The 25,823-nt window shown below is 41.4% G+C and overlaps 2 protein-coding genes across 4 annotated transcripts; one reads left to right on the forward strand and one right to left on the reverse strand.

Moving 5' to 3' along the window:
- Positions 1 to 3,153: 3,153 nt before the first annotated feature.
- Positions 3,154 to 14,725, reverse strand: st8sia1 (ST8 alpha-N-acetyl-neuraminide alpha-2,8-sialyltransferase 1). Its single transcript, XM_080491687.1, has 5 exons — positions 13,886 to 14,725; positions 12,771 to 12,915; positions 8,521 to 8,630; positions 5,563 to 5,655; positions 3,154 to 5,092 (listed from the first exon to the last, which is right to left on the reverse strand). Exons 1-5 carry the CDS (start codon positions 14,062 to 14,064, stop codon positions 4,612 to 4,614), a joined length of 1,008 nt encoding a protein of 335 aa, XP_080347813.1. The 5' UTR covers positions 14,065 to 14,725; the 3' UTR covers positions 3,154 to 4,611.
- A 6,730-nt stretch (positions 14,726 to 21,455) lies between these two features.
- Positions 21,456 to 25,370, forward strand: LOC308127494 (troponin I, slow skeletal muscle-like). Of its 3 annotated transcripts, XM_080492580.1 has the most exons (8): positions 21,456 to 21,805; positions 21,951 to 22,124; positions 22,813 to 22,854; positions 23,304 to 23,345; positions 24,225 to 24,356; positions 24,461 to 24,550; positions 24,701 to 24,883; positions 24,976 to 25,370. In XM_080492580.1, exons 3-8 carry the CDS (start codon positions 22,834 to 22,836, stop codon positions 25,075 to 25,077), a joined length of 570 nt encoding a protein of 189 aa, XP_080348706.1. In that variant the 5' UTR covers positions 21,456 to 21,805; positions 21,951 to 22,124; positions 22,813 to 22,833; the 3' UTR covers positions 25,078 to 25,370. The 3 variants fall into 3 exon arrangements, with proteins under 3 accessions (XP_080348706.1, XP_080348708.1, XP_080348707.1); XM_080492582.1 differs by lacking the exon at positions 21,456 to 21,805 and having other exon boundaries at positions 22,044 to 22,113; positions 22,776 to 22,854; XM_080492581.1 differs by lacking the exons at positions 21,456 to 21,805; positions 21,951 to 22,124 and adding an exon at positions 22,127 to 22,638 and having other exon boundaries at positions 22,776 to 22,854.
- The last annotated feature ends 453 nt before the right edge of the window (positions 25,371 to 25,823 follow it).

Here is a 25,823-nt window from a genome sequence, read left to right on the forward strand (position 1 = left end):
CAGATGACTTGATCAGGTGATGTTGGCCAAATGTCCAAATATGATAAAAAAAAATAAAAAAAAGGATGAGAATTGTCGTGGTCTTTGTTGTAGAAAGTAGTCCTGGGCCAGATGCGTCGACGATAGACCGTACGAACATTTAACTCTACTTGTTGTAGCTATCCTGGTACTCAGTTATTCCAATGGTGCAAAAAAAGACTGAGAGAGTGGAGCTGGATGCAAAAAACAGAGTTTTATTTCCAAAACCCGGTGCCCCGATTAGATCCCAGCGGACACGACGAACAGACACGATTGCTAGGTCCGATCGGAAAACACCCTGAGTCGTTCAGACTCCCTCCTTATATGCAGTGACTAAGGTCCACCTTCCCGCATAAGGTGCGACCCCTTTTTTTGCTCGTCAAATCATCGTTTGAGTAAATATGATCATGTCATTTTTTTTAGACCCTACTAGTGCCTTCGTTTCTAGGCAACGAAGGTAGCATCTCCTTTTGGATCTTGGGTGATTTATGTGAGGCCTCTTAGGGCTTGAAGCTATTGGCATCATCCCTTTTTCTTTTTTTTTGGTCTTGTGTGATTTACAGTGGACACACTTAGGATAGCCCAACGCTGCATTCCAATTTTAAAAAACATTTAAGAGTTTAATACATTGTTTTAACTCAGTTGGCATGCATAATTCACACAGAGATATCTGAATAATTATTCAACAGAATCCTGCCATGGTGTGTGTCAGGGTGTTTTCCTTTTGGTTTCGTTTTTTTTTTAAATCAAGGAAGTAGATTCAAATTTTTGGAAAAAATTCAATCTGATCTTATTCTTATATTCTAAAAACAAAGCAGTAAGTAGGAGTTAGTTAGCTCAGCACGAAAACAAAGCGTACAGGCCAGATCCTCTAAAACAAATGAAAACAAATTCACTATTTCCCGTTTTTCAGTTTGAAGTGAAACAATGTCAAACAAAAACCCCACTCCACTCACATTTGTTTTCTCTCCTCTTTTATTAGACTCGTTGTATCTGGATATGGTTGTTTTCATTACTTGGCTGTTTTTTTTTCCACGTGTATCTTTCACGGTTGGATCCAGATGGCACACACATCTGGCTTAGTCCGTTGAAAACAGCAGTTTTGATTTACTTCGAACATGCTCAGGCAAGGGTCACGTCGGATGACTTGAACTTGATGGAGACAGTCGGGGTGACAAAAAGAGCAATGTTCCTCAAAAAGTGTTTTCTTACATCTTTTTTGTGTCAAAATCATCGGGCTAAGGCAAATAAAGCACAGTTACATGAAGTTTTCAACAACAACAAAAAAAAAGTCTTCGCATATCAATAAATATTCAAATATGTAGGAAAGTGGAGCCTTCTGGACCCGTATGGTTTGAGTCAAACAGTAACTACACATCTTTTTTTTTTTTTTTTTTACTCACTTCAGTTTGATAGATTGAGCATATTTAAAGTGGTTTTTTTTTCAATTTAAAGCAACTATGTGTTTATTAGGTTAAGTTTTTTCGCGAAACTGTTCAATGAAAATGATCTGTTATACTGTTTGACCCACTGTGTTAGTAGTTTGTTATACTGATAGTTCGCCCTCGTGGCAGGTAAAGACATAAGAGAAAAAAACTGTACATCTACAATTGAGATCTTTACACCATGACATTGGCATAAGCACGTTGTTTTCCTGCTCCCAGGATGAAAAAGCAGAAGTTCTGATGATGAGGCGAATACGGTTTGACACACACACAGCGGCAGGTTTTCACGTGGAGAGGATTGCCTGCTTCGGGGACGCTCCAGCCGATCATCAGACATGTGACGTTCACCAGACTTCAACCAACTGGTTGCTGCAACCGTCTGCAGCTCGACTAACGTGAGCCGAGAGAGGGAGAATCCTGCCACTGTGTGTGTGTGTGTGTGTGTCATGTTCCTCTGTCTTATTTCACAAACCTAAGAAGTAGTTTCACGTCTTGGGACATTCACCTGTAACAACATGTCCTCATGTCCGAAGCACAAAGCCACAGCCAGCAGCGGAGTTGGCGTATACAAACGTAACAAGGATCACAACCTCTAAAAGCTCACGAGAAAAGCCCAGTGTGTCCTGTTTCTGATGGCGTGTGAAAGTGTGAAACTCACACATACAGGAGCAAGAAGCAAACATATTTCCCATATCAAACATGAAGTACATCTTAAAAACCACGTGATATGAAAATTGATTTGCTGTCCTTGTTATTGATTGTGGTGATATCAGTCTGAAATGTCCTTCCAGGCCAGATGAACAAAAGTAAACACAGCCTGTTAAAAAAAAAAAAAAAAAAAAAAGAACAATGTCCCTTGTCAGAGTCGGTATTTCACAGATTTGACTGTTAATTTGAACTGGATATGTGCGCGATAAGCAGGAAGAAAACTGTTTATTTGGACTTCAACTCAAGAGAAGCAGCTTCAGAGCAGATCTACCTTCAAAACGGACGACTGGACATCTAGAGACCAACTGGTCGGTTTCTAACTAGCGTTCCTAACTCCCTTTCCACGAGAAAACCTCGGCATCTCTCCGATGAATGGAGGGCATGGATCGGAAACATAATGAAAATAGAATAAAAAACTGTGTACCAAAAAGCACATACATATTCAAAAATCGTCATGCTTACTTACAATTCACTCTAAGATACGTCTCATTCATTCACAATACTGGGCAGGAGAGACCAAATAATAATAACAATAAAGGTGCAAAGAAGAAATATCACATTAGAAAGTCGTTGGTCATAGTTTTGATGTTTTTAAATTCTCCAATCTAATGGACCGGATACTATTAAATTAATTTCACTTTACGATTTGGTCCAATGTGTAACTCCCTTTGAGGTCATTTCATAGGTTATTGATGAGACACTTTTTGTTCAATTGATCCAAAATTAAAAAAAAAAAAAAAAAAAAAAAAAAGAAGATTCGCTTTCAATTCTTTTTTACACCATAAAAGCTAGAAAAAAAAAAAAAAAAAAAAAAGTTGGGAAAAACATGGCGCACAGACCTGAGGACACATATTGTATTTTTAAGGATTGTGGTACACTCCATGCACTTTCCATGCACAGTCAACCTTTGTTGCAGTAATGACAGTATGGCACAGTCACATTTTTTTATCATTCTTAAATAACATTGTTTTTTTTTTGTTTTAAGAAAGAACAATCACAAATCAAGTACAATATTTTCCATCTGCAAGGCCTGCAAGTACAAAAACAACACCTGTGTGTCGTTGAGTTACTTTTCCCTTGTGCAAACATAAAGGCAAAAAAAAAATAAAAAATTCTAAACGGAGCACAGGACAGAGGCTCAGGTATTCCCGTGCTCCGACGCAAAGTGATAACAATAACTGCAAGAATAGATCACACATTTTACGCTCTCAAAGTTTTCAGCATTAACCTTAAAACTCCATGAACAGCTAAAAAAATGGTCAAAATGCCACCTTGTAAAATAAGAGTCCAGTGTCTGTATTCATCACCACATGTCTTGATATTTCCGTTTCAGCGTGCAACAAGCACACGAACAGCGCAGGACGGTATCAAAAGGATCACTGTTCCACCCCCCACCCCCCCCCCCTCCCGTCTTGGCACTTGACGAGTATCGTACAGTTTTCCAAGAGATGTCTTCCAGCAAAAGCCCCTCCAAAGACATCAGCTTGTTTCTGTCAGAACCGAGGAGCCTGCGTGGGAATGAATTGTACCGAAGACGCAGTCGCCTATGAGAAAAATGTTGAATAAAAGCAACGTGCTGCCTTTTTTTTTTTTTTTTTTTTTAAACAGCAAATGTTCACTTATGATTAAAGCGTGCTCACAGAATTCACATTATTCCTGAAAAAAAGAAAACAAAAACCCACATTTGGCAAAAAAAGAAGCATTAAAAAACCCAAAACCAGCACGTGGACATGGGCGTACTCGTTTTCCCTTTTCAGTGAAGGGTTAAAATGCAACTTGGATGTAGTACTTTTCTAATGGCGCCTGCATTGAGCTGAAGCTCTATTTGGCACCACAGAATGCCAATCAAGCATTTGGTTGAAGAAAACCAGAAAAAAAACAAAAAACCTCGCACATACCAGCCAGCCATCCTCTTTTATCTCGCCATGAAATTTCACTGCTATTCAAGCTACGAGGTACAAGAACACCATTATCTCTCTCTCTCTTGTTACCCGCCAGCCTTTCAGTGCATTTTATTATTCCCCTCAGTCTTAACAAAGACCCGGGGGGGGGGGGTGGGGTCGGTCCAGCTGCCCCATATGTCAGTCAGACACACTACAACTCCACCCACAACCATGTGTTCGTCCCAGCTGATGCTTTTCCTGAAGATCACACATGCACGCACACACAGAGGCCGTGAAACAAAAGGGAGCGATATGTCAGGGATTCGGGAATGTATGAATATTTTAGGCTGTGTGTGCCTGTTGGTCTGAGCGGAGGACATTTTCATGACAATGGGGGGGGGGGGGGGGTTAGCTGGAGGGACAGGAGCAGTGGGCATGGACACGGACGCAGCGCACACCATCCTCTCCCAGGAAATCTGCGCACTCATTAGTTTTCATTATGACAAACTCCAACGTCTTCGTGTGCCTCCCGTACCCAGCCCACCCCCACGAGCGCTCTAGCTCCCTCCCGCCTGAGGGGGGCAGCGTCCCACCCTCATGCGCAGCGTGCCACTTCTGTGCAAGTGCCAAAGCTGCACGAACTCCTCCGGCATGGCGTGGAACCACTTGTAGGGCAGGATGTTGTCGTAGTAATGGTGGCTGACCGGCTTCTCGTCCAGGTCGACGGAGAACGGCCAGAAGCCGTAGGCCGTCACCTCCTCGCACAGCCCCAGGGCCAGGCTGACCAGGAAGAGCCCCGTGGAGAGGCGCCGGGCGTGCACGCTGCGGGCCTTCCAGAACTTCCCCACCGTTCGCAGGAACTCGGGATTGGCAAAGAGCATGGTGAGGTTGGAGGAGGTGTCCGCCAGGGCGTGATACGCCCGCAGCGACGGGTCGGTGCCAGGCTTCATGGAAAAGGCCGGCATGTAGACGTAGCTGGAGCCGTAGACCTTCATACTGTCCACGAAGGCTTTCCTCGACCACAGGAGGTTCTGAAACCTGAGACACAGAAGAGACGAGGACAAATGTTGAGAGCACAGTGCGGGTATCAATTTGATTTGATGACTCGTTTGAAAAGTTTGCTCCTGCTTCTTTTGTTGTGGATCTATGAAGGAAGTGAGTTTCATGTGTAGGTCAAATACCATTACCATAAAATCACAACGGCTCAGTGAGGCAGGACTAATTTCTCTGGTTACTGGTTATTTAATAATCCTGAGTCAACAGAGGAGTCTGTTTATTAGGCTTTTTAGATTTTAGACTTTGCTTTATTTATCCCTTGGGATGACTCCGTCAGGGAAATTTGGGTTCCAGCAGCTTAATAGAAGAGGAGCAGCACACAGAGGATAACAAAGATGAGTTACAGAAAAAGGTAATTCACCTTAACTTAACTAAATATAGAAGTGGCAAAAAGAATAAGACTCCTCGCAAAATATAGTACAAAAAATATGAAATATTGCAGCATATAATACCTTTTCTCTATGATGCTGGGGTTGGCTGTAACCAGATGTGTCCTGGTTCCCACATCCTCCACATATCCTTTTGACAGTGGTGGAAGGTTGCACCTGAAAGACAAAATGTACATTCATTTACATGGACGTATAATTTGTATGTAATTAAAAATAAAAAAAACATACTTATTACAAGATTACTTTACAATAACCCAGCGCCAACAACCGTCTCAGCTTAAAACACGTCTTCAGCAAAAGAGTCTAAGTCTTCCCAGCTGAATTACATTTAAACTCGGCCAGACACACACACACACACACACACACACACACACACACACACACACACACACACACACACACACACACACACACACACACACACACACACACACACACACACACACACACACACACACACACACACACACACACACACACACACACACACACACACACACACACACAGATTTACATCAGCCAATATAACAATCAGGAAGTGTAATAAAAATGTCTGATGAGATCTGATTATAGAGGTTTAGCGGAGAAACAGATGAATGTGCATTTAAGTTGTCAAGAAGATGTTATTGTTCAAATAGCAGTGATAGCTAATATAAATAATAATGATAATAGAGGCAGAAACAAACAGAGACCGATCTATTATGCAACTTTCATTGAGGCCGCTACGGTCACTGCCATATTTTAAATCATTCATCTTAACCCATATTTAAGGGATGAATATTTCAACACGTTACATGTTTTACATAACATTGTCTTAATGTCACATTTTTCTTTCTGTTGCCCATCTTATGTGCAGTTCCCACCAGCAGCATTTCAGAAGCGGAGCAACTTGATTGTTGTTTCTAGTCATATCTCCTGCCCTGTGGGCAGCAGGTATGAAATAATTACTGTTGTCACTTCATTACAGGTTTTTTTTGTTGTTAAATTAATCGTTAATTATTGCAATCATTCAATCAATCAAAAATTCTGATATTTTGAATTTGTCGAGCATGACTGCAGAGTGGAAGGAAACAATTCATCATGGCTTTCACGATATGTGTATCGTATATATTAATATCACGATAACGATGCATTTGTTGCTAACAAAGTAGCATCAGGTCGTGTGTAGATAAAACGTACCCTGGAAAATCAATTTGAAATGCCAGATTTATAAATTAATATGCCATCATTTCGATGCTCTGTTCCATTGGACATCAGATGTGGCTTATTGTGTCTCCTGAACGAAGATAAGTTTAACATTATTTAACACGCCTCACCATAATCTCAGTGGGTTTTTATAGATTTGATCTGGGAACACCAATTTCCTACCAAAGATCAAGGAAACATGCAAACTGGACCGAATGCAAAAGTCCTGAATTGTGGCCTCTATGGTGGGTACCCCACTCCATGGTTACTCTATGTTTACGGTTATCGCATAACTTCTGTTTTGGTGTAAACACTTTCAGTAAAATAACCTCAACCGGCTGTTAATGTTAGCTCTGCCTCACTGAGATAGCGACATGTGTTGTCATCACTTTTTCAGATTTCTGCCAAACAGTGACTCAGCAATTTTAGGCCCCATTACCAACAGTAATGGTTTTTCTCTCTGCTCGAGGCAAGTCGGTATTAATGGAGACACAAAAAGTCCCAGAAACCCTTCAGCATCAGAGGTAACTTTAACAAAGCTATAAACTAAAGAAGAAATTTATCAAATGAAGCCTGAGATCGGAAACTCTTCATGGGGGGAAAAAAAAAAAAAATCTCACGACTTCCTACAAACAGATAATGTGTTCATGAAAGCTTTATTAGCAGTGATCATGTTCACGCCTATCTAGTGAACCTAAAAAGGTTTTAGATGACACGTGGAAGCAGGAACGACGACACCACAACAGGTTAGAGGGCTGAGTTTGGCCCATTAAGTGGCATCCGACCAAGCCTACAAGACAATTCCTTAACATACAATCATCTGGCATAATTTTGAGCAAACAATTTGTGTTTTGTCTCTGTAAAACAAGTGGTTATTCTTCACAGCTATTTCCTGAAGCATTCAAGTGCGAAAGTTATGTTTTTGTCCGCATGCATTTATTTCTTGGTATATAAGTATGTATGTATTTTACCAATTTATCCCCAAAAACTACTGATCCGAATTGCATGAAATCTTCAGGGATGATTTACCATCATTCAAGGACTAATCCATTAGATTTTGGGAACGATATTCACGCCGTTGTGGACACACTGGAGGTCCTCGGTGAGCTAGCTGCCCGCGAGCACACCGCGAACTCCGCTTTGGACCACGCAGCTAATATCTTGGTTCGGTAAGTATCCAGAAACACCGGTGTGAGCGCATTGACTCCGACAGTGGTTTATCTGTGTGCCCTCCGCTCAGTGCTTTGCTCAGCGTTGTTGCTATGCGACAGGCTAGTCAGCACCGAAATGAGCTACTAACGGCTAATGTGCTAGCGATGCTAACTCGCGTCTGAAACGACCTGCAAAATAATGCACAATATCCATTTATCAGAGATTTAAAAACATTTTCATGGGAACAATCCACTTACTTAGCTCTGCTGCTCATCCCACAAATGATTATTTTTTTTCTTACAAACGTGGCTTCCAATAGCAAAAAAAAAAGAAATGGTAAAAGAAGCATTGCTTCAACAAACCATCTACCAAACACAAAGTTCCTTATAGTTTGTAGGCTGTTGAATTCCCTTGTGGCAAATTGATTTCAATACCCTGCCAGAGGGTTTTGTTCTTTATGCTTCTCCACTCATCCTCCCTAAAATTCCTTTTTATTTATTCACACCTAACCTCGATTCTCTCTTGACCTCGCTGTGACCCATTTTCTCTCCAGCTCTCATTATCACTGCCGGCTGGTGGTGTTTGATTGGTCTCTTGGGCACGGCCGACTCCAACATGGAGACGCGACGAAGCAATTATACCCATGCACCACATCCACGGACTCCCAGGCCCCGTGTTTCTCACCGCATGACGAAGTCGGCCTGGTCAATGTCGCGCCCGCACTTGCTGTGTCTGAGGATTCCCCCGTTGCCCACCACGGCACACTTCTTCAGGGGCAGCTGCAGAGGGTTGTCCTGGACAGAAGGGAACATGGCAGGTTTGTGAGCGTGCACACAGATGGGAAAGAAACTAGAAACAAATAATCATTTCTTCTTGACTCAAAATACACATTAGAGGCAGACGCACATGTCACACTGTATTATACCAAAACCTGGAACTTATGAATCGAACTCTTCTCCTGGCACATAACCCAGAAACACAGCCTTTATTATAAATATGGCTGAATGATGTAATGAAAAATACCAAGCAGAAATAAATGTTGCCTGTAAAATAATCAGTGATAGTAAACTGTAAGCTAATTGCATGCAGTATTTATACCAAGAAAGAAATATGGGAAAATTAATCTCTTCCCATTTCCTAAATATGTGCCGTGTTAACATTTTTTTTTTCTTTGTTTTAAAGACTAATGAAGGGTATTTTCACCAATTTACATTGCAGATTACCATCTATTCTGACTGGTTACTATTTAATTTTAATGACAGATACAACACATGTGTCATTAAATAATTTTCTGAATTTACTGAATTTCCCCATGTGGGATTAAAAAAAGTCTTGTCCTGTCTTATCTTATCTTGTTCTCCGTTTCCATTGCTTTGTGTTTCTCTGCCACTTGTTCATTTTGCTGTTCCGTCACTCTTCATTGCAGCGCAGTGCTCAAAAATCACAGCCGACTGAATATGAGATCATGCAGGTTTTATAGCAAGTAAGACATTTTCTGTCAGCAACAGCAACCCACTGACTCACTACCTGCAGCTTTGGGAGTGAATCACCGCTGTCTGATCATCATCTGAATTAAAGACGTGCTCAGAACAGTGGAGAGGCTGCCGATGGAGACACTGGCAAATCAAATGTCTCGAGACAAAAAGGCGAAACATGTCCTCCCTTCTGGCCATTGAAGTCGTGGGTATGGATTAAGACGGCGGAAACAATAGTGCTCATTATGCCTCTTGGAGGGCACACACTTAAAACCACACACACACACACACACACACTCACACACACAAACGTCTCTGCCTCGGGGGTCTCTTTTGGACCGTGACAGTAGGTTGAGTCAGGGGGCAATGCCCTGCTAACAGCCCCATCAAGCAACGGAGGGGAACCAGAGAGTTGGGTTCAAATTTGAAAGGAGGGGAGGACACTTATTACAGTGACACACCAGGTCCAACTACTACCAGGAGGTGAATGTGTGGTGGAGTTTGTCAGCTAGTCACAAAGTAAGCCTGCCAATAATGTTCAATTAAATAAAATGACAGAAGTAGTTAAAGATGGAGGATTGCAAATAACTTACAACAGCAGAAAAATTGTCGATTATCATTGGGGACGACTTTGTCTGGATCTCTTTGTTCAGTTCAGCGTGCTGCATGTATACATGCTCTGTTTCGGCCATTGAAGTAACCAACAATTAACTCTCAAAACCCTAATTGGCACATTCCCTGGCACATGCTCAGGATGGGGGAGCTGATGCCAGCTTGCTGTAGTGTACTTGGCTGTCTGTGTCTACAGACAGACCTGCAATCACAGCACTGGTAGTTGAGAAGACATCCATCCCCCTCCATAACTACCAGTTACCTTCCCTCTGGGAAACACAGAGCCGCTCACAATATAGGCTTGCAGGGGTGGCGCAACGGCGCGACTAAAAATATGCCGTGCAAGCAGCAGATGGAGGCTCGCACAAGCTCACGGCGGCACGATGCAGCGGAGTGGTGCCATAACCTTGGACATGGTGATGCACTGGAGTCAGAGACGGAGAGTAATAACTACCGCCGACATGGGAACGGAGCACGAGGCATAAAAGCTTCAGTTTTCTGGCATTTTTACAACAGATATTAAACAAGAAAGCTTTTAGAGTTGGATAAATACTGTATAAAAAGAGTCGGGGAACCTCAATCATACAGACTTTGTGGTTTTTAGCTGCATAGAACACATTTAGATTTGTTGTTCATTACGATTGTGGTGGAGTGGTTAGCAGTCTGGCTTTACAGCATGAAGGTTTCTATATGATGTCCCGAGCTAGAGAGCCTTTCTATTTTTTTCCTGTTTGTAGGGCGATTTTTGTGTATTTCAGCATCGTCCAACAACCCAAAAAGATGTATTCTAGGCTGGTTTTTTTAGAACAAGTGGGGACTGATTCCAGGTCCCTGCAATCCTGTAGTTTTACTGATGTTTTTTTAATTCATCTTGCAATGGAGGATGAGCTTAAAGTGGTTTAAGATACCTGAAGTGATCCTTAATTTGTCAAGATCTACAAAAAAAAAGTTAGGGTTAGGCTATTTATGTCTTTTTACACCATTTCCACCCTTTTTTTTTTTTTTTTGACACAATAAACAAAGTCCATTCATGCAAAATTTCATATTTTAAGTGACTAAATGCGACTACAAGAACTTTAAATTTGCATTTATACCATTAAAAAAATTCCAAAATAGTTTATAATGGTTCTGTTGAAACTAATTCCTATTTGCTGTGATATTGCTGATTAAACTAAAAAATGGAAGCTTATCCAAACATCAATGTAATATAAATCTCAGGCTGCCAGAAGTTACCAGTGGTTGATGTTTTTGTTGTTGTTGTCGTCTTAACTGTGTACATTGTGATTCAAAATGTGATTGTAAACTACCTCTCATGCTGTCAATGCAAATGCAACTTATAATTATGTGAACTGGATTGTTTGAGATGTCTGGCGTTAAATGAGACTCAACAGTTTAAACAGCCCAACATATGATTAATAATGAAAATAACTGCATTTCACTGAAATTAAGTCTGGTCAGATTTAATCCAGAGGAACAAGAGTCTTGTGATTTGTGAGCATCAGCGTTAATAGGAATGGATGCAAATTGCGCAATACATCTAAAAAAAACTAAAACTGTTGAATAAAGCCTGGGTCGAATCTATTCATGCACACACACAAACAGCACAATCGCCCGGCCTCTCTCTCTCTCTCTTCATATTCCCATTTATTCACCCTCACCTCCCCCCACCCATCATGAATGAACATGCACCGCTCACGCCTGCAAATTAGGGTCAGATATTCATCACATTTTACCCAGCGAGATATTAAGACTTGCAGGTCTACAGTCTCAGCGAGAGGATTTCAAGTCTCGCTTATTATTGAGATCTGCTGCCCTTAGATACAAAAACCACAGCAACAGCACTTGCCCCCCCTCGAGTTTCTCATTTTGTCCTGTTTCCAGGCACAAACACATAGAAACACCCTCATCCAGATGCACACACACACACACACACTCACTCACAAGCCCAACACACACACACTCACACACATGGTTCCATGTAAAAATAGAATTGCAGTCCTTATCTGGGTGCAGAGGGGCACACACACACAGGCATTAATACACACTCCAGGTCCATTTCTGAATTCGTACAGGCTTGACATGGGAAGGAAAGGGGAAGCGACTTGGCAACATACCCTCGTCTAGTCACTGCCCAAAGCTTGGACACGTCTTTCCTAAGTGGAGGAAACACAGCAGTGCCTCTGGAGCAGTAAACACAGGATGATTTATAAGGACGTATATACACAAACAGTAAAAAAAATGTCATATCTGTCCTCGTCTGCACATGTAACTATCGCTATTGATAATCAGTCTTCCGAGAAACCCGGTCGTTATATATCAGGGTGATTTCCTGGGAAGTTTTCAATGTGGCACCTCACTGATGTGTGCAGCATCTCTAAGATGTCCCTTTCCTGTAAAAATCCTCCTCCCCTCACACACTTCTACATCCTAATATTGAATCATCTCCCCATACCAGTAATCCCCCACCCCCTCCGAGGATGTCCTTCTCCTCTGCTGCATCCTCTCCCCTGCCCTCCTCCCACCCTCCCTCCATTACAGATCGACAGGAACCCCCCAAACACCACCACTTAAAACCGCACAGTCCCTGCAACAGTGTTGTAATGCACAGAGCTGGAGAGACAGGTCATAACTATGACCAGATGATGGTCATAGTTACGCCTTTCTCTCCTCCCTCAAGAACAATTGATCCAAAGTCATGTGCCTTCCCGGGAGGGGATTTTCCCAAAATAAAGCTTGTGGCTCCCTCAATGGGAGGAGGAGAACCAAAATTGAGGCTCTCAGTGTAATGCAGAAAGCACAAAGTGGTGACTGACACCTCTTCAATCACGGGTCTGCGAGGTTGTGTACCTGTACAAAGAGCGAGTACGTCTCGTTGTTGACTGTGTGCGAGTGGTAGAACTCGCCGTCGTACCACAGGACCTTGCCCATTGGGGAATTCTCCTTGGTCACTGCAAACATGCGCCTGGGATCGCAGCAGTCTTTCAGCAGCTTCCTGTGTAGAGAAAGTTAAATAATAGAGCTGTGGTTTCTGGTGATCTCTGGAAGATATAACACAAATTACACTCAATGGGGCAGCTGGGATTCTGATAAATGGCAGGCATTAGAGATTGCCTAATTTCATTTTCCCTGAGTTGTCGTGAGCAATAAAAAAGACAAAGAGCCACTGTGTGCCAAACATTTTGAGTGCTTCTGATTCACATTTGACTGAAATTCGAAAAAAAAAAAATTCTAAATTGGGATTTTTTTCTTTCGCTTCCTGATTTGTATTGTTCCAGCAACGGTTTCTCAGCGCTTTAGGATAGGGAACCTCAAGAAACACCATCTCCGAAGTGAGCATGGCAGCCTCGGGTAGGAGTGCCCTGCCTGCTGCTCTGCAGGTGTCACTTTCTCAGATTATCCTAATCGGCTTTGCCCCAGAGAATCGTCACATTCTCTACTGAGTGAGATTTAACTAAGACAGCCACAGTGTCAGCGATGTGCTCTGTTGAGGTCCTTTAGCTTTGAAAAACAACACAAATGAAACAGTGTTTCTGGCACGAGAGAAAGTCTTTTTTAGTTCTAGATATGTGACGTTTAAAAACACTTTCCTGAATCACAGCCACAGTTGTGGCTCTTAATACCAGATTATGCGATTAACAGTGTCCCCCCCCCCCCCCCCCCGCTGAGTATGAATTACAATCTCATTATTAAGACTTTGTCTCCACTTTGATCCCTTCAGCATATGGACAAAGGAGGTCGAAGGCCCAGGGTGACAATTTTCCCTATTAAAAGCAATAAACAGGGCAACAATTTCCAATCGGCGTGCTCAAAAGTGGACACATGGTTCAAAAACGACATCTTTTGGAAAGATCCTGTCGTTTCTTTTTCAACCACTGAGCCCAGTTTGGAGAGCTGAAGGAGCATTCACATTGGGGAGGCGGTGTTTTCAATCAATGGGCAGAAATCCGAGTCTAGAGTCTGACCTGTACAGGTCGATTCCCGTCTGGTTCTTCCGCCATGCCTCCCCCTGCCTCAGCACCTCTTCCACTATGTCTTTATCCCGGGGGAGTCGGTACACCGGGAACACGTAGAACCAGCAGAGCACCAGCACGCACAGGGCGGCCCACACCGACAGCTTGGCCCGGTAACATCGCACCAACATCTTTCCCAACCCCCCTTGTCTCTCTTTCTCTCTCTCGTCTCAAAACACCCGGCGCGCACGCATGGGACCCGCTGGAGTGAAGCGCAGGCTCGGTTCAGCGGCGGAGCGCCGTCGCATCCCGCAGCAGAGGTGGAGGTGGCGGTGGAGGCGGAGGAGGTAGGCTATGAATGGAGGTGGTCGGCTACCCGCTTGTTTTGCTCACGCATCGGGCTGGGAATCCGGTTTTGCCCTCGGATGGAGAGAGAGGCAGACGCGTCTATCTCCGCAGCGGCTCGCGCTGGGCTGCGGCTCCGTGGTGCAGTGTGTCGGGCTCTGCAGGAATCCGCCGCTCCGGCCGCGGCGCATCACTACCATCATCACGGTGTGAGGAATCGGGGGGGATCATGCGGGCTCCCTACACGCCCGGTGTCCCGCCGCATCACAGTCCTCCCCCCAGAAAGAAAAAAAAACAAAAAACAAAAAAAAGGGGGGGTGCCCTTGTGTGCGTAAAAGAAATCCCCACTCTGATCCGGACCACCGAGGTCTCCTTTCTTTCTTTCTTTCTTTTATTCTTGCCCGGGGTTGTCCTCTCAGGCTCTACGGTGGAAGAAGTGAACCGGGCCAGTCAGTCCAATTCAGCCTCCCTCCACCTCCCCCATCATCTTTCTCCTGTCAACACCCCCCTCCGCCGAGACAAAGTGCTTCTTGTGCGACTGCAGGCGCGTCAAGTGCGCGGAAAGCGCGCAGGGGAAGCCGGAAACACACTGTCACAATAATACTGAGCTCACGCGCGCCAAGCTGCTCTGAGATCAAATCAAACCAGTTCAGTGTTTGATTGTATTTTCTGTTCATCCAAGTCATTTTCAAATCAGGATATTACAGCAAAATCACAATGGAGGACACAGAGTTCCAATCCACTCCAGAAAAGTTACAGATTGTTGTTTCACGATTGTAATTCTCAGAATACTTTTTTTCTTCGGAGGCTTGCCGAGTATAAATATAATGTACCAGACTGTCTCCAAACTCGAACATAAAGTATCTCATTGCCTTCTTATCCTTCTTCTATTATAGGAAAGAAACAAATCAAATTATATGTAACTTGTTTGTGGGGAACTTGGTCCTTTTGAAATAGAATAAAATAGAGTTTTTATTGTCGTTGTCACAAGAACAACAAGCTTTAAAAGTGACAACTAAGTGCCATCTGTGCATCATAAAACCTGTCAATAAAAACATACAAATAAAAACTGTTAAAAAATATAAAAGTAGAGGCACAACACACACACACACACACACACACACACACACACACACACACACACACACACACACACACACACACTAAACTATCCTGAACTAAACTAAAGTAACTGATAAGAAAAACAATGGATATTTGCAGAAGTTGTTCCTGCTTATGATTAAACCTTTGTAAAGATTAAACCTTTTCATTGTTAAAAGCACCTTGAGACGACGGTGTTGTATTTGGTGCTATATAAATAAAGTTGAATTGAATTGAATTAATGACACAGTTGTGTACTGATGTACACTCTATAGCTGTAAAAGGTTGTGGGGTTAAGTCCAGGATGGGCCTTTCTGTGCACATATCCACTGTGTGTGTGTTTGGGTTTGCTTCCACAGTCAAAGATTCGCTGTTTGAGGCGAACTGGGGACGAAATTGTCTAAAGATATGAGAACGTGTGTCTGTTCAAATATCGACCAGGTCCAATTTTTTTATCATTTAAAATTATTTTATTTTTTTATCTGCATTTTGTTTAAAGAGTACCAAACACAACATCAAACCAACACATCAAACTGGAATTTTTTATTTTTTTAAATTTAACACAGGGTTATATTGCACAAAATGTAATCTGGTTCGTTAATCTGAATCGTTTAGATTGTGCCGGTAGTTATTATTTTGACAGTGCTGCTGTGGGTTCTTGGGTTTACTCCCGCTGACTTGTCACAGGCTGCTGCAGAGCTCAGAATCTCCTTTGGCTCCCCGCTGAGACTCCTCGTGTGAGCTGCTGTCGCCCCCTGCTGGGCATTGTCTGCATCGCTGAATGGAGGCTTTCATCGCCACACCCTAACTGAAGCCACTTCAGGATCTCTCTTTAATCCAAAAATACTCATCAGATACTCCTCAGGGTGCCGGTTGGTTTTTATTTTGCTAATTTTTTATTGATTTTAAATATCCTTTTTTTTTTTTTTTAAACCCTGCATTGTTTTCTCCTTTTCTTCTACCTCATTCAGATTTGGTGAAGCAGCTTTGCTGACCTCATTAGGGCTTTATTTCTTTGGCTGCTTTATCTCCTCTAAAATAAATCCCATGTGTGGGTGGAAGGCCTCTTTAGATTCTTGAACTTCTTATGTTGGCGGTCAGCTGTGCAGTTTTCCTTTTTTTCTTTTTCTTTTTCTGGATGTGCCTTTGTCTGTGAAGGAGTCTGTATCCTCAGTGTTGTGTTTTATTTGCCTATAAGAGCACACGAGGCGAGGCAAACAGTATTGTGTGACACTGAAACAAGCAGAATGTTTCGTCGGGATGAACGCGTGAAAACTGTGATAAATGATGTATCATATAAAGAAAGAATAATATAAGTGCTGCATCTTACTCTATAATAAATGACATTCCAAATAATAGAATGGATTAGAATAAAATGCATGCATTTCTTTGTTATATAATAAAATGTAAAATGAGATACTCATTTCATAGTGTATATATAATTAACAATACAGAAATAAGCAGTCCGAAAGAATGCAGCTTTTACTATATTATGTTATTTGTTTATTAATTTCACAATCTGCCATATCCATAACATAATGAATGCATTAACTTAGCTTGGAATATCAGCCTACTTTATGGAAATACTTCTGTATTTTTTTTTACTTTTAGTAAATGGTGCATGCTGGTATAATAGTGAACATTCTCACCCCCCAGTGAGACTTTATCTACTTTGACTCTGGACTCTGTGGCCTTTTTTAGTGGAGTTTGCATGTTCTCCACTTTTGACTGGAAGTTGACTGTCGTATTGAATGTGAGAATTTGCCTTGTGATCAACTGATATCAGCTTTAAAGCCCTGCAACCAGAAGTAGGAAAAATAAAACTGTATAGAAAATGTAAAGATGGATGAACTTTACTACAAAAAAAAAACCGGATAACTTTAGTATTTCACATAAATACAGCATATCCAACGAGCCAAACACTTGTAAATTCGGTCAAAAGACAAAGAGTTTGTTGGTGCCGTTCATCTTTGCAAAGGAGCGTCTTCTGGCTGATTAAAGCGGGAGTTAGCTGAGAAATGTGGGCTGCTCGGGGCGCCCGTTGCACCCTGGTGGGAATCTTGTAGGGCAGAGTCAAGGTTGGGGCGGCAGGCGGAGGGGTGCCATCGCAGGCCACTTGGCTGAAGTCATGCGTCAGCTGTTCTCGGTGCCCAGTGTCCAAACAAAGGTGCTACTATGGAGTCCTGTACAACCTCCCAAAAATGTGCAGGGCAAGCAGGCCGGGGAGCAGAAGAACCCAATGGTGGAAAAAAAATTTAAATAAAAATTCTGATGGTGATTTTAAATAATGAAAACAGTTTTTTAGAATATTTCAAGTCCTCCTTCACAACTGTGTCACGGGATCACAGATCCTTCACGCTCAAGATCAAGACTGGAATAGAGGAAGCTGTTTAAAACAAAAACAAACAAAAAAAATGTCATTTACATTCAGTGTGTGTGGCTTAAAGACTCCTGCTTCAACAAAAAACAAATAAGGCAGAGGTAAAAGACAGATGCCAATAGAAAGAACTTAAAACAGGCGGAAACAACTTAAATATGTTTTGAATTAATTGGAAATTATTTAAAAAATAAAGACTTGAAATGAAAACAGAATCTAATTTCAGGGAGGCTGTTTATACACAAATACAAGATCTGTGTCAGGACATGTACTGTTGCCCCTAAATCATTGTACAATTTATACCCAGAGCTCAACAAGTCTATTTTTACCTACATGAATAGGCTTGAACTTTGTTTGGGTCACGAACGGAACAAAGCAGTTTGAAATGACAATGCAGACTTCAAAGTCTACCTCCCAGCTTAACTGGTCGCGCCACGACTCGCTTTCAGGTGGATTGTATTGCAGACAACTGACAAAACAAATAAACCTCCATATAGGAGGTGGGAATAAACTAAAACCACTGAAAACCACACAAAACTCTTTTTTTCTACCAGAAAATTCCTGGTATTTTTCCTCCATCACACATTAGTGAAAGTATCGGCCAGAAGAAGGTTTATCACAGCAGCTTCCCAACACAGAGCTATTACTATTCTTATTTTTTTTTTTAGGAGTATAGGTCTATGTGGAGGCAGACGGGAGTTGGGTTGCATCAAAAATAGCACAACCACCTGCTGAGGATCACAGACAAAAAAATGATGACAGAACATTTGTTGCCCCCTCCCCCCGTCTTCAATCCTCTTATTGTCTCTCATTGCTGGTGGATGTGTCGCCTCTCTTTTTGCTGCTGCTGAATCACATTCATGGCATTTTTAAAAAAATTTTTTAAACCTGCTGCACCAATACAAGATTAAAGAATGTTCATATGTAAAGATGTGTCAATTTCATTGATGCTCATGGGTGAAAGAACAGAAAAATGTCCAAAAACAAAGTCCTACAATTGTAGAATTTTGCAGATTTCAGAACGCATGCTTTCATAAGTTACGTTTTGGATTTGTGCAAATGCGTCTTTGTTAGCGGCGAGGTTGCTTTTACTGCCGTGTGATTGATCTCTCGGCTTAAATCAGTTGTATCATGTCTGGATATCTTACTAAGATCGTGAATTCACAGTAAATGGATCGGTGGGTTATCTGGGTGAGTTTTGTTTGTTTAAGTTCTCTTATGCTGCACTTTGCATTTCACTTCATCCATCTTCTGTATTGCTAAATCTAACTCAGGATCATCAGACTGAGAGCAGATGGCACCACTAACATTCCCACCGTGGGAGGAAGCTGGAGGACCCAGAGGGAGAACATGCAAACATCACACAGAAATGCTCATGAAGCCCAACTCGGACCTGCTCGCTGTGAGGTGAAGCTACAAACTGCTGCATCAATGTTCCTGGAAGGAAGTATAGTTTACATCCAACTCATGTATATTATTGCTTATTGAATAGATTTTTTAGTGTGTTGCTCCAACCAGCCAATCAGAAATCAAACCCTATATAGGGTCATCGGGGGTTTAGCCAATCCCAATCAAGGAAGGCCCTCCTTTGGCTCCTCCCACAGGTAGGCAGCCCTGCTCTGGCACATGGCACCACGAGAGGAAGTACTTCTTCCTCTTCCCAATATGGGCATGTGTGGGCGGAGCCAGTCCAGCTCACACAGACACAGCAGATTCTGAATGCAGCTCCTATGATCCGATATTCAAAAGCTGGATATGGTGCAATAAACTTTGAATACAACATTTTTGGACCAATGAGACCATGTGAAAAGCTGGATAATATGACACTTTTAAATATCTATGTAGAGTCAATTGTTTAAATCTCAATTTTGTATAGTTTTGGATTAACTCAAGTGGGAACAAACCTCAAATTTATGAACTTCTTCCCATCACACACCGTATTTAGGGACATGACACAAGGACAAAGAGAAAACTGGAAATAATCACTATTTAAGATAGACCGTCACGGTCATCTATGGTTGGCAGGTCCAACCCCCCCCCCCCCCCCCCCCGCAACCTGAGTCTCCATGAAGCGGTTGCCGTAGATGAGTGGCTGGATAGATAGAAATCAGTCTACATTTCACATGCTCGTCTTGTCCCAAGTAAATCTCCCCATTCATTTCATTATTATTCCTAATCTCCGAGAAGTCTTAACAACTCATGAGCGCGCAGGTTCAGCATTGACTCCTCGACGCGTCGTGTGCCTCCTGCAAAAGACGTCCTTGCGGCTAATACTCTGTTTACCAAAAACATCTTAGCGCTTGCATCAGCTTTATTCCGGTATAAGCCACTGGAAAGATTAGAAACTCGATGCTTCAGGGTTAAGTGATTTGCAAGAAGTGTCAGCGCTCCGGTCAAGATTAGCACTCGTGCTTTGAAATCTTTATAAAGTCACGCCAAGTATTTGTTGACAGCAGACGTGAAGACAAGGCGGACTTGTAAATGAAAGAGGACAAAGATGTTACTGGGTTCAGAAGGTCGGAGGGAAGTCAAGAGCAGCTTAATAGGCAAAAGCAAGGCACAATTATGGAATACCAAGAACTGTGGAAGGCTATGATAAAGCAGCATACAAATCTGATGTTAGCTCAGATTTATCAGTGTGTGGAAATAAACTATTAACAATGACAGACCAAATCAGCTGAACAGTGTGGAGTTCTGCAGGGTAGTGCTATGGGCACCCTGCTTTTTTTCTTTTTAATATATACATTAATTAAACTAAGATTGTCTGGGTAAAAATATCTATGCGAGGTGATTGTGTATGGGATTTTTCAAATATTAAGATGCGGTAAAGCCTAAACTTCCTGTGATAAAGAGGAAAAACGAGGATGTATAAAACTGAGATGGAGAGAAAATATACACTTTACAATTGTTTCTACAAAAACAGACTGTTAATGACCAGAAAATATTATAAATGAAAGTTAAATTTAGTGAATGAAACCACAGAAACTGCATACACAACGATATACACTGCATTGGTTTGATGAAGACGAAAACAAATGTTGAATATGCCTGATTTTATTTCTATATAACTGACATATGAATGTGATGACTTTATTGTTTGTCCAACTTTTTAGTTGCTAAACTCTCAGCAATGCACATGCACATAAGAGCAAATATTTAAGTGATATTATCTTTCTCTTTTCACCTCTAAAAAAAAAGAAAAGATAAATGATAAGGATTCAATACGGCTTGATCTTTACATTTGACAGTTTTCCAGTTGATGTGCAATCTGAATATAGTTACACATTTTCACAGTAATAAACATTTAAATTATTCTTCATTCTTCTCATCCTTACGCTCCGACGTTAAACTCAGAGAAACTTTTATTACTTTACAGTCACAATCGCACAAGTAATTATACACATGAATCCCAATGAACGTGTAGAAAAGTGTGAAGGTCAAAGAAGTTAAGTCCTGGTATTTAACCAGAATTATGTCCTGATATGAAAAACCTGAGCGCCACAAGCCATTACATTTCTTCAAAGAAGAAAGATTCATGAAAAAAAAAAAATACAAAAGGTAATAGAGGTGAATCTTTTCTTGCACGCTGACAGAGTTACCACGGATTAAAGCGGTCTATTATGAGAAATGACCCGACCTATTCTTAGAATATGATAGTGGGCTTTTCCATGAGGCCCGGCCGCATCGTTATTACTCACAGAATGGGCTGTGTGTAAGTCTAACCCGTGGATGTATTTACTTAGATTACATGTTTGTTTTACAGCAGTTTAGAAGGAACAAGGGTCCCAGTTGTGGTTTCAGTCCAAAGAGAAACACAAGAAGAATGAAGACGTGTATTTGAGAATATACATTCTTTTGTGTCGCATTAACCTAAACTAAACAAAGCAAACCATAATGGGAATTAATTTGTAATTGTTTTCTTTGGATATTACATGTTTTGTATCTTAACTGAGATACATTAATGTAGCATTTTAGCATTTTTACACCATTCTTGTAGAATATAATCAAAATATTGAATGACTTTTATATATTGCATCATTTTTGTTGTATTTTTTACAACATGAACGCATATTAATTTCATTTTTAATTTTCATTGAGAAAACATCCAGGTGATTATATAAAATTGTCTAATATATATATATATTTTTTTACAAACAATAAGATCAGTTCATGACCCGATACTGCATTATGAAGACAATACCATTAAGGTGAAGGCTCATGATTTATTATTACACTTTCCTGCTGTTGTCACAGTGTCGGGGGAGGTGATATTTCATGCTTGGTCTCCGGCCAGCGCATTCCTGGGACCAGACGTTATATCTGCTGTCCACCCGCCACCCTCCTCTCATAAAAGCTGCTCATTGTCTTCAGCAGCCACTGTCTGACTCGCCACATCTCTGAGGACAGCCATTCCCAGGTAGTTCCCAGGTAAATAGGAACAATTTTTTCAAGCTTTCAACATAGATTGTAATTGTGTTTTTGTGTGTAATTTAACACATATTTCCATATCTAGTAATCTTTTTACAAAGCTGCTTATAGAAATCATTACAATCGACCATGAGACAGTGTTCAACCAAGGTTTTACTGGCTGAAGTTGGTAGTTTGAACACATTTAAAGTCATAGGAAGGTGTGATGGGCCTGGTTTACTTGCAGCTGCTGCCGCCTGAATTGTCTGTAGACTTTTTGTAGTTGATGTAATCTGTTGATAAATCTGTTGAGCTCATACTGCAAAAGAGTCTGCCTATGCTGACGGTCGCAGGGGAAAATAGTTCCTGTCGTGTCCTTGCTTTAAGCCCCCTGTCAAAGGATGTTGAGTCGTCCAAATCCCCCTTTTGGATCAAATTACACAGTAGTTCAGTTATAATGACTCATTATCACAAACGCTGACTAACACACACACACACCTTTCGCTCTTGTCTTTACACTTTCAGTTGAGGTGAGGTAAGATATTTCCTCATTCTTCATATCTGATTGTTGGTGGCTTGTTCACATTTTGTCTTTAATCCTTTTGTTGTTGTTTTTTTTTTGAGTCAAGCAAAGTTATAAATGTGTGAGACTAAATGTGATTATCCACATAGCATCATCGGCTTCATTTACCCCTGTTCACTGTTCCAGGAGCTCGACAGATCCGCAGCGATGAATCCCAAAGGGGATAAGGTGAGCCAGTTATATTCCACAGTGCTAATCCACAGCCCACATGCATGGAGAGAGGGGACACACTGTCCTTACGCACATGGCAAAGATCTGGCAGTGGTTATCGTTCAGAACTGTTATCAGCATCCCCGAGCACTCTCCCCTCCAGTTCCTCCTAATAATAAAGCATTATCTTTGTACATGCAGCTGCAGTGAGTGGTGTGGAGTCTGACACTCACCGCTTTATCCTCAGAAACTTACTGTGCGAGGAACAGCTGATAGTTACGCTGGTTTTCCATGTAGGGACATGCAAGAGGGATTTACCGGTAAAAGCGTTGACATAAGTCTGTAAACTTTTCCGTGTTCACTTAGAGATACAACTCATTTTACAAACCTTATGAATCCCAGTAGATATTACTATGCCTGAAAAAAAAAAAAAATCTTTGGTTCTGACATGTTTCTTTCTTTAACAGCCGAAGTCGAAGATTACAGCTTCTCGCAAGCTCTCCCTCAAAGTGAGTTGATTTTTTGTTTTTTGGTTTCGTTTGCCACAACCTAATAATGTTCAAATAGGACACTATTTAACAGACAATATAATTAAAATACATTTAGTTCTAATACACCTTTGTTACACTTGCAAACCTGGCAACCACAGTACCCACTTGTAGTTGTGGTGGGAAATCCCTGTATAATATAATATTAATTATACAATTTTCATGCGTCAAGAAGTACACCATACATGCAGGAATATATATTTAAATCTTTTTCTGAATATTGACATGGAGTTAGTGTACAACATGTTGTCGTTTCAGTAAATTTTTTTATGTATTCTTATGAATTTATTCGTGCCTTTAAAGCCTCAATGTGGTTTTAATTCAAGCTTAATTCAGATTGTTTTAGTGCCTAAATATACAAGTAGCTTCTGAAAAATATATAAAGTGTATGTTGTTTCTATTGTACCTATTTTAAATTCTCTATTCTATTTTTACTTCTATCTTATCCTATTTCATTCTTACTATTTACATTTTTGGAGTCGACCAGGCCTCCAGAACACATTTTTGTAGCAGGACATATAAAACGTGTAAAGATACGACAATAAAAATCCTTGATTAGTTGAAAACTTTCACATTTTGTTGTATTTTCTTTAATGAATAACTTATTTTCAATCGGAACATCTCGAGACAAATTTTTTCATCCTGTTTAATGTTATTCCACTAGTATTTGCTATTCTCACCCAAACAGTGGAGCGCAGTAATTACAAATAGCAGTTATTAATTAAACACTTACATTGTCTTTGGCTTGAATAATACTATATATTCTAACTTGCCCCACCTTGGCTTGTGATTGAAAACGTCCCTTCCCCATGTCTTTTCCTGAACTTTTGGCACATTTAGATGCTTCTCCTCACGAGAGCCTGCGAGGATCTGGAGCGGGAGAGGCAGGACCGGGAGGAGGAGAAGGTGCGCTACCTCGGAGAGAAGCTGCCCCCGTTGCAGATGTCGGGGTTGTCAATGCAGGAGTTACAAGTAAGAGCAATAAATCGCCCTAATCACCCTGCCTTCAATCAAAATGCGCCTCAAGGACGGTTGGATTGAATAAAAAAACCCAACCAGAAATCTGTATATTTCAGACTCTCTGCAAGGAGCTCTATGAAAAAGCAGAGGTCGTGGATGAGGAGAGATATGATTGCGAATACAAAGTGGGCAAACACAACAAAGATGTAAGTCGAAGTGTTGCACCTCTAGAACGACACCCTTAAAGTCGTGAGTGAACCACTTGCTTATCGTTAGATCCACTGGTCAAACAGTCTCAGGAAAGCATCATGAAGTTTTTTCTATTGCTCCTCGTATTTTCTACGACGCAATCTCAGATCCATGAGCTCAAACTGAAGGTGCAGGATCTCGGGGGCAAGTTCAAGAAGCCAGCGCTGAGGAAGGTGAGGGTGTCGGCCGATGAGATGATGAGAGCTCTCCTGGGCTCCAAACACAAGGGCTCAATGGACCTCAGAGCCAACCTCAAGTCTGTGAAGAAGGAGGACGTCAAACAGGACAAGGTACCTGTACTCGACAAGCGGATCCTTTCAGAGTCGACAGCATTCAGGCAAAATCCTCTGTGTTGAATATTTCAAACTCCTTTCACCCGCAGGTCCTTACTACTGAAGTGGGCGACTGGCGTAAGAACGTGGAGGCCATGTCAGGCATGGAGGGCCGGAAGAAGATGTTCGACACCGCCGGCGGAGCTCAGTGAGGCTCCGCAGGCAAACAAAGGCCGATCGGTACCTGAAAACAGGACGGGGACGGCTGACTCGACAGAAACAGAGAGTTTAATAGCCAATCAACTTGAAAATTGTTGGCGTAATGCGTGAGGTGGAAGCATGTGTAGCCCCGAGTACATTTGCTCGATGGCCATTTTCAGTGAGATGAGTCAAGTCTACTTCCATTGCTTATGTTTTGTTTTTTTGTTTTGTTTTATTACCAAGAATATTTTTGTTTTGCTATGACACCTTAGGACAATAAAGTGGACAAACCCTTTTCCCATCATTCATGTTCTATTTCATTCACACCAGTTAGTTTATGAGTGGAAAGTGGGAAAGATAAAAAGAAAACATGACTGAAGAAGATGGAGAATGTCTGACATTTGAGTTTATCTGTAGAGATAGGCTGAAATGTCCTCACAAAAGATGGAAAAAAAACAATGTGTTTATAATGCTTTTTTAAATTTTTTATAAAAGAACAGAACAAAGAACATCAGTCCTCAACAAAACTAACCTCTCTCACTCTACTCACATTATTTAGTTCATCTACGAGCACATCTATGAAAACTAAACCCTGAAAGAGGAAGAAAACAACAACACAATACACGTCCAAGAAAAACGAAAGCTCTCATTGGTTTGCTCATAATGGAGCGACAAGTTAATGAATGTTTTATAAATGGATAAATTAATAGATTTGTGTTGTGAATCGTTGGTTTTTGCATGAAGAAGTGATGATTTG

The sequence above is a fragment of the Lipophrys pholis genome, assembly GCF_963383615.2.
Source record: "Lipophrys pholis genome assembly, chromosome: 22".
Taxonomy (NCBI): domain Eukaryota; kingdom Metazoa; phylum Chordata; class Actinopteri; order Blenniiformes; family Blenniidae; genus Lipophrys; species Lipophrys pholis.

What these genes read in the sequence shown, in the direction of transcription:
- st8sia1 (XM_080491687.1), bottom strand. Translation starts at nt 14,064, where the DNA reads ATGTTGGTGCGATGTTACCGGGCCAAGCTGTCGGTGTGGGCCGCCCTG. An exon ending in CGTACTCGCTCTTTGTACAG is followed by an intron (nt 8,631 to 12,770) that starts GTACACAACCTC and finishes CCTTCTGTCCAG; the next exon opens with GACAACCCTCTGCAGCTGCC. An exon ending in CCCAGCATCATAGAGAAAAG is followed by an intron (nt 5,093 to 5,562) that starts GTATTATATGCT and finishes TCTGTGTCTCAG; the next exon opens with GTTTCAGAACCTCCTGTGGT.
- LOC308127494 (XM_080492580.1), top strand. Translation starts at nt 22,834, where the DNA reads ATGAATCCCAAAGGGGATAAG. An exon ending in TGAATCCCAAAGGGGATAAG is followed by an intron (nt 22,855 to 23,303) that starts GTGAGCCAGTTA and finishes TTTCTTTAACAG; the next exon opens with CCGAAGTCGAAGATTACAGC. An exon ending in CTCGCAAGCTCTCCCTCAAA is followed by an intron (nt 23,346 to 24,224) that starts GTGAGTTGATTT and finishes TGGCACATTTAG; the next exon opens with ATGCTTCTCCTCACGAGAGC.